The sequence below is a fragment of the Hesperophylax consimilis genome, chromosome 22 (assembly GCF_061612785.1).
Source record: "Hesperophylax consimilis isolate HC1 chromosome 22, BYU_Hcon_1.0, whole genome shotgun sequence".
Taxonomy (NCBI): Eukaryota; Metazoa; Arthropoda; class Insecta; order Trichoptera; family Limnephilidae; genus Hesperophylax; species Hesperophylax consimilis.
This window is the reverse complement of record NC_142857.1, coordinates 8162052-8170893: the sequence shown is the minus strand read 5'-3', so window position 1 is coordinate 8170893 and position 8842 is coordinate 8162052. Positions and strand designations below refer to the sequence as shown.

The window sequence follows — 8842 nt, the reverse complement described above, 5'->3', positions numbered from 1 at the left end:
TGTGATTATTTCACACGTTCATGAGAATATTAGTCAATGGGAAGAATGAAGTAAGGTTAGAGGTCGAGGGCAGAGAAGGGAGAAATATAAGAAGGAAAGATAAAATGGATGTTTGCTGGGTAAAGTAAAGTAAAAGAGAGTGTTTATTAGAGGGTGTATTTCAACGAGATGGGAGACACAGTGATTGCACTAAATATGCACACATTTCTTCCAGAAGATTCTTCTGGGGACTTGGCCAGAGATTATAGATTGTAAGCTACTATCTGAGATGTATTCATATGTAATAATCAATGTGGTATCTTAAACAACAAAACATATGGTAAAAATAATTCATACAGTAGTCATAGAAGTGGCTAAACAAATCCAATTACATTATGTATAATAGTTTGCACATCCGAGAAAATAACATTATAACATAAGGAATAATTGATTTATTCTCAATATCAGTCATCCAAGTTTAGGGATTATACAAAAATGAATTGGATCAGATACAATAATTGAAGTAAGAAATTCTACAAGTATTTCAACCACTTCTAGATTTCAAGGTCTTTTGTTTGTCCTCGAAGTAATTAGGATAAATCCACCAATTCCGTACAACATCAAAACATTTCATTTCTTAAAACCAATTCAGAATTGTAGTTAAAATTAGCGTTTATCCTAATTTTATGATCACTACGTAAATTTGATCGCAAAAGTGCGTAATTTTCGGTACACGGGGTACAACAGGTAAGGCGTAACGTAACTTTAGAGTAATAAATATACCTTAACCGTACGGGCAGGAATAATTCTCTTTAACTGGGTGAGATCAAAATAAAAAAAAGGAAAAAAACACACATGTTGTCATGAAAAAAAAACGCTAAATGACTGGTTTCTGCAAGATTTTCAAATAAAATGAATATGATACAAGTTGTTTTCTTTATTTATTTTGGATTGTTCCTATAAAATGAGGACAACCAATACATACATATATACTACAGTGTTATTCTACCTAGTTATAGGAAATGAGGAGAGATTGATGACAACTTACTTCAGTAATAATGAGCTCCGGGATCGCATTGCATCCATCAACACAATACAACAGTCAATATATTGTATGGAAATCAAAATGCACTATATATTCTCAACATAGCGACGAATATTGTATCACTACAAACTAATATCACATACATATTTCAAAATTCACCCCCCGACAATGATTAAATAATTCTACAAGTACCGTAGCAGTTTTGTGGCATTTGTTCCTTACCAAAATATACCCTTCCTGACAACATTCTTAAACTGTGGCAAACTCTGCTTATTCTGCAAGTTGTGCTTGTAACCTACATACACTAGACATATTCCCAATAAGATTCTTAAACTGTGGCAATGTGCTTCCGCCATTCCATCAGCTCGCAGATATAATTCTTAACCGCTGGAATGCCAAGTTATCAATATTTGTACCCATCAACTGCCAGACGAGATTTTATGGTATTTTGAACCTTAAAAAATGCTCCGAGCATACTGAAATATATTGTATTCACTTGGCAAGGAAATAATATATCTTATTATTATTCTATCTTGTCGTTTGGTCACATGCAAACATATTTATTTTATCTGTGAAAAATCACATTGCGGAAGCGTCATCGACCTTGCAACGGACTTCTCTTGTTTGTTTATTATTTGTGAATTGAAATCGGCGAAAACGTAAATAATTTTAGCTCTTATATTGTGCTTTGTTAGATTATTAATGTAAATTGATAATCAATATGCATAAATAAAATTTATATATAAATGAGGGAGAAAAAATAATTTCTCTGAAGAGTAGCTACATTGGAAAAACTATATTCAATATTATGTATTACATAAAGGCTATTATCTGGTAAGAGTACAATTTGCAAAAACCTAATTTTGCAAAACAATGAGTAATTACAACATTACTGTCAGCTAGCAAGCCAAATGCAATTTTACGGGAACTTGGCATTCCAGCGGTTATAGTAAGTTAAGTTAGACGCAGGAGAACAGCAAACTCCAACCTCGTACCCTATCAAAAAGCAGTACTCCCTGGTGGGCCCGTTGTATTGAGAATAGTAAAGTTTACTTGAAAGTTTAGATAAAATTGTTTAATAAACAGAGACAAAGAATGTTCTCGGGAAGAGATATTTTAATAAATGTCAATTTTGCATTAAATAATTACGAAAAAAAAAGCGGCATCAAATCTTCCCATATTTTTGATTGTTAGTTAGGTGGAAGATTTTTTGCCGCTGGTTAATTGATTGATTGAATGCTGTTTGTTTGTTCAGTACAAATGCCATAATGATTATTAAATTAGTCACTGAGCGCCGAAGGGTGAGAGAAAACAATTTCGCCATCACTTAATCTAGAGATAATGCGATCGCCCCGGAGCTCCGGGCCTCCTTCACAAATCCCGCAGAACTAGTCATTTAAGGTCGAGCATTAACTTCACCCCTTAGAGTTAACTTAGAGTACATACCTAAACGCTGCATTCAACTCAAACAACCCAGGCCGGGTCGGAGCGCAATACATTCGCATCATCCAGAAATCTGTTTTGATTTCCACGAGAAAAAAGTAATTCTACAATAGCTACGACTAAAAGAATAAATTATACAACGGTAAAAAGATTCAAGTGAAAACATTTGACGGTTTCAGGGTTAGAACGCGTTGCGCTGCGACTCAAGCTAATAAATGCATCGGGACCATCCTTAAACTTAACGCCAAAACCTTATTTACAGAAATTTTTAAAAATCAAAACTCGCCCCCGCTAATTCAAGGCGGTGATAAAATAAAATTTACATTACAACTTTACAATATGGAAAAACCCTAGGTTTAAAAAATTATTAACTAATGGCCACCCCTCCTTCTGATACAGTTTTGTAGGTAAACATAGTTCATCACCTAACTCCGTAGAAAGCTTTAAAAAAAAACACACACACAACATAACGTTTCGTAGGCTGGTCACGTGGGACCCGCCAAAGTTCATGTCTTAAAAATAATTTGGTAGTAAATGTATTTTGCCACAACTCGAAGAAAAAAAACTAAAACAAATGCAGTCGAAGGGAACAATACCGTACAATAACAATGTGGAGGAAACCATCTTTCGTTGGAGAGCAGAGGTCCGTACGCGCACTTAAATTGGTCGCGCACTTTTAGCAAACATTACACCACGCAGTTGACAATCGGATTACAGTCTTGCAGAATTATGCACATGGCATTGTAAACAGAAAAGTTGTGGATAATTCTGCATAAGTCATTACAACTGAATTACAGTTGTGCACAACAAATTGCATCAAGTATGTGAATCAAGGGGACAATCAGTTTGTTTTAAACAAAAAACTTATAGCCAAGGAAATGATGAAAGTAGGACTAGAATTTGTGAGATGCACTCATAGAGTTTTCTGCTATTTTTCTTTGTGAGACTACAATTTTTTTTGTGGTGTATAATGAAATGAATATAAGAAGCATGTTTCAATTACAAAGTGATTGGAAGAGATAAAATTCCAAAACACATGTTCTGAAATGTTCATTAACGGGGCATGACTCTTTATTCAATTATGACTGAACTGGCAATCCAACTGGGTTTGACTAATTCTAGTAGCCAAATTTATTTAATACCATAGGTAAGACTGAGCTGTTGATTCACCGGGCATTACTGAAACAGCAAATAACATGGTAAGACTGAATTGTCTATTGATGTACATAACAGACTTTATTTTAAATAAATTAACACATAGAAAGGACTGGCTGACCCATTAATTCACCACTGTGTTGTGCAAGAGATGACCTCACAGTGGAGAGGAGTTTGACAGCCGTAGCCCGAATTACTTAAGCAGAATATTGCCCATAGCGCAAACCACTTAAGTAGTTTGATTGCTATTGCCTGAAATACTTAAGCAGTGTGTTGGCCGTGGGACCGAACCACTTAAGCAGTTTGTTAGCCATGGACCCAAACTACTTAAGCAGTTTGTTGACTATGGCCCGAACTACTTAAGCAGTTTTTCGGCTGTGGCCTAAACTACTTAAGCAATTATCCATAACCCCAAACAAATTAGGCAGTACATTCAGATTGGGCCCGAACCACTTAAGCAGACAGCTGACGGCAGCACAAACTATTTTAAGCAATTAAGCCGGACATTCTGAAGGGGCGCTGTGTTAAACCAAATTGCGAGCCCGGGATTAAGCCGCCACTCTGTGGGCTGGTAGTACGCCGTGACCACGTTAGTTGTGCACAATGGCCTCGTGCTGGATGCGCTCCAGTTCCTCGAGGGAGAGCACGTTGCTGGCCGAGTTGACGGAGGGCAGCTTGCCGGCGGTGGCCTGAGCCAGCAGTTCGGGGGTGAACCACTGGGCCAGCTGGTTGGAGGTGGGGCTCAGGGCGGGCCCCATCACGTGGCCACCGTCTGGGGAGAAAAATATTAACACTTGTTGATTTAGGGATGGAACTAGGGGAGTAACCAAAATCATGTAATTCTGTAGACATTCTTCATCAAGTTGAACAAACTGAATGGATGACAAATAATGATCTTTGAAATCTCTTCTCAATATCGACCTTTTCTTGATAATTGAACATATTATGTATATTTTAATGTTAACAGGTTGTTTTTAGATAATTTAGAATTTAGAGCCAGATTCAGGACCCCACTTTTTGTAACATTGCGAGGCTAAAGAAGTTGGGGAGGGGAAGGAAAGGTTTGGATCTACCAGGCTATGAAGATCTGGTCACTCAAGCCATTTGGCCTAGTGATGGTCTCTCGCCAGGGCGATACTGAGATTATCAACTCTGGAACAAAGTGCGAATGCAAAAATTCAAGAAATATAATAATTTTATGAAAATACACTGACCATTGTGGTTTCTTTGCGAATGCATCAGCAGTTGGTGGAAGCTGCCGCCTCCGCCCATAGGACCGCCATTGTTGTTGACCTGAAACAAAATATAAATGTGTTATCGTCAGTCAAAATGTATCAATCAATGCCTATTTAGACTCCCCAAAACAATCCATATTCCTTGCCAAAGAACCTACTTAACCCGCAGGGGCTGGAGCCCTGCATTTGCAGTATTGAAAAATCGTGCCTATGCACGGAACCTGTCAACCTTGTACATTCATTTTGCCTTCGAATATTACCTCTAAGTTAGTTAAAGACAAAAAGTCACATTATTAAGGACGGGTTGTTTCGGAGAATTTGAACAATTCATCAAATTTCAACGTTCATTTCCGGGTTCTGTGAAAGACTTATTCAAGATTTGTTTTTATATCATTGTAGGCTAGTTGCTTGACAAAACTGAAATAAAAACAGAACTTGAAAAAATCTTTCACAGAACTTGAAAATGAACGTTTAAATTTGATGAATTGTTCAGATTCTCCGAAACAACCCGTCCTAAGTATGGTGTCCAAGTGTTGACTTTAACAAAAAGTCACATTATTAAGTATGGTGTCCAAGTGTTGACTTTAACAAAAAGTCACATTATTAAGTATGGTGTCCAAGTGTTGACTTTAACAAAAAGTCACATTATTAAGTATGGTGTCCAAGTGTTGACTTTAACAAAAAAAATCTTTTTATTTATTAAAGTTTCTTACCGGCCCTTACTATCTTTCACAGTGCAAAGCTTTCTTATTGCCCCGAGGCCATTACCGACCACCGGATCACTTGGAATTATATACCAACTTAGATGTGGAGTAAAGCTCTCGACTAGCAATCCGAGGGTTGCGGGATCAAATCCTGGCGTAAATTTTATATGATTAATTTGTGATGTTTCCCAATATATTCTTTTAAAATAAAATCTATTTGTATCTGTGGCGCGCGGGCGTGACATTGATTTTTACACAAGTCTACAGTTTTATTCCGATATTAATGAAATTTTACAAAATTGATTTTCAAAACTGTCTACAAGAGATTTCTAAAAAAAAACAGTCTAAAAAGTGTAAAGCCAGGGCTACATTGGGGACTTGAGCTGGTATATTGGAGGTTGCCCACCACTTTCCCATGGCGTTCTAATGAAACAGATGGTTTGCTCCTTCATCATAAACATCGTTTATAACAATTGTTCTAGACCCCCAACGTCCATGCATAGTGTTAGTAGATGTATGCGAGTGCTTACATTTTGTTAGTTATATAATTACAGAATTATAGGATTACTCATCATCTCCGCCAATTGGTATTGCTACTAAAATTTTATTAAGATAAAGAGAAAAGTTCCAAGAATTATAAGAGAAATATTGAGATGGGACTTGACCAAAGCAGCTAAGTTGCAATCGTCAGGCACTCCTGCCAAGAATGAGCAGAGCGATTGGACCAGTCGCAGCGAGACTCGGGGTCCGCGCCTCTTAGCCAGCTTCTCGTATAGGCCCTCGAAGAATGTATTTGGATTGAGGGGGAAAGAACCCGAAGACCCTAGGGATAAAAGTGAGCATCAGGTCACCACGGAGGCAAGGCGGAAGGGCATAATAACACCTTTCAGAGTTGTAATGGCTAAGCCATGTTTGGTGATCAGATCTGTACAACCAGGTATATCCCCACCTTCCTTTTCCCCATCTCCTTCGCCTCCTTATTACCTTCAACCTCACAACATACCACAATTGGGGGTGTCATTGTCTCACTGGCTCCAAATGTTTGGGACTCTTAAGAGGTTTTTTTTTTAAGTGGTTGGAAGTTGTTTGAAAATTTACCTGTTGCATCTGGTGCTGGGGCTGGCGACCCTGCATCTGCATGAGCATGTTGGGCCCAAACTGCGCCTGGTGCGAGGGTACGGCAGCCATCTTGCTGCGCAGGAGGGCTGCCGCCTGCTGTTGCTGCATCTGCTGCTGCATGTTGTTCACGTACTGGTGCTGGACCACAAAAGGATTATTAATCATTGCTTCCTACAACATGGCCACCAACAGTTATTGTCCTGATGAAGGTCGAGATAACCGAAACCGGTCGAAGTGTACAACTCCAATAAAGTGGTTTAACTTTTTCCATTTGTTCACTTTTTTACTTTCCTAAAACTATTTCAATTTATTTCTTCCAAACCGGCCATTTTATTTTACACATTATATAGTTAGATTACCATTAAAGTTTGTTGAGCAAATAAGAAAAGAAATATTGGTTGATTACCTGTGAGTGGTGGTTCAGGAACTGTTGAGTGGGGAAGTCAGCCAGCGGGGGCTGGTAGGCGCTAGGCACTCCCATACCACCTCCGTTGCCCTGCTAAAACACATGGCCATTAAACAACTTGCGGGATACTAAAACCCCCTTACTAATATACGTTTGTTAAATTTTACACAACAGTTTTACCCTGCATCAATGGCTGTTTATTTTATTTTATTCTTTTATTATAGGAGACGGTTTACACATAGTTCCCGTGAGCACTTAGTCCATAGGCACATTGTGCTATCTCCCATTTTACCTCATTCCTTTAACAGTAATCCGGTCCCTTTTATAAAGTTCACCAGGGTTGTCATTGGATATGTGGCTATATCTTCTGGTTCTACATTGTGTCTTCCCAGGTATCTGAAACTTGTTCCCAACAGGACGGGACATTGGCACCATAGGTGAATTGGAGTCTCCTCATCCTCTTCACATTTCCTGCATCTGGTAGTGTTTTCCACTCTCAACAACTGCATGTGTCTCCTGAGATGGCAGTGTCCCGTTATTAGTTCTACCAGTTCCTTCAGTGATTCCTCTGAATGCAAGTCCCTGTATTTGGTTGTGTATATAAGCCCATTACATTGTGTTGTTGAGCTTTAGGATGAGGTTATCCAACACTAGGCTCCGCAGCAAGGGTGATAACACCCCTCCCTGTGGACACCCTCGTGTCACCAATACTCTGATGTTCACCTCACCCCTTGTCACCGTAAGTATCTGGCTTGAGAGCATGTTTTTCAGACACCTTCTGGTGGTTTTGTCGAGTCCATGTCTTTCTGCCGCTTCATCGATGGATTTAATAGTGGTGAAGTTGAATGCTCCCTCTATATCTAGGAAGAGTCCTACTTCCAGTTCCCCGGTCGCCTGTGCCTGCTCCAGTTTGTACACCAACCTGTGCAGTGGCTCGTCGACCAACTTACCTGGTTTATAGGCAAATTGCAAATCATGGAGAGGCTTTTCTCTCAGAGCCCCGTCCCTTATGTGCCTATCCACTAGCCTCTCCATAGTGTTTAGAAGAAATGAGGTGAGACTAATTGGGCGAAATGCGCCTGGTTGGTCATAGTCGATTCTCCCCGGTTTAGGTATGATAACTACCCTTGTTTTCTTCCATGATATGGGAATGTATCCGAGGGCTCAGCATGCCACAGGAAGTAGGATTGTATTTAAGCCCCTCTGTAGAAGTGCCGGAAAGATTCCATCCTCTCCTGCGCTTTGAAATGGGTCAAACCTGTTGATCGCCCATTTAACTCTGGAGGGAGTATGTAACTATTTTAGCCGCAGTGTCCCAATCCTTACCTTCCCGTGTAACTCGGGTCAGTGGTGGACCGGTAAAGTGTTTCCCCAGCAGTTCCTTCAACTCCTCCTACTTTCCGGAATGGGCCTTTAGCTGCCCGTGGGTCTTTAACAAGAATTTCCTGAATTCTTGCTGCCTGCGGGATGGTTTCCACCTACCCCACAGTACTTCTCCCAGCAGCCTGTTTTGGCTATCCGGATTGCTTCCTTGTATTCTTTCTGGTATTGCTTATGAGCATCCCAGTTTCCAGACTTTTTGGCTGTTTATTAGTTTAGTCATAGTGTAAAATTAACACGTTTTTTATTAGTAAGGCCATTATGTAATAACTAGATATCTGAAATTTTTGCATTTGTAATATAGCAAATTTTGACATTTTCATGCGAATAATAAACAATTCGCAGTTTTCAGGTAAATAATGAGATTTTGTTAACT

General features: G+C 39.2%; 1 protein-coding gene across 5 annotated transcripts in view; it reads right to left on the bottom strand.

The window, feature by feature from the left end:
• Nucleotides 1-1043: 1043 nt before the first annotated feature.
• The window catches only part of LOC149412789 (uncharacterized), a 63373-nt gene continuing 55574 nt past the window's right edge, over nucleotides 1044-8842 (bottom strand). For 4 of the 5 annotated variants that reach the window (XM_089645490.1, XM_089645493.1, XM_089645492.1 and 1 more), the window contains 4 exons: nucleotides 7087-7179; nucleotides 6660-6818; nucleotides 4837-4915; nucleotides 1044-4394 (listed from right to left, as the gene is read on the bottom strand). In XM_089645490.1, the coding sequence (XP_089501616.1) occupies nucleotides 4213-4394; nucleotides 4837-4915; nucleotides 6660-6818; nucleotides 7087-7179 (513 nt within the window). In that variant the 3' untranslated portion in view covers nucleotides 1044-4212. The remainder of the gene's footprint in view (nucleotides 4395-4836; nucleotides 4916-6659; nucleotides 6819-7086; nucleotides 7180-8842) is intronic. The other variant, XM_089645491.1, reaches the window with a different exon arrangement.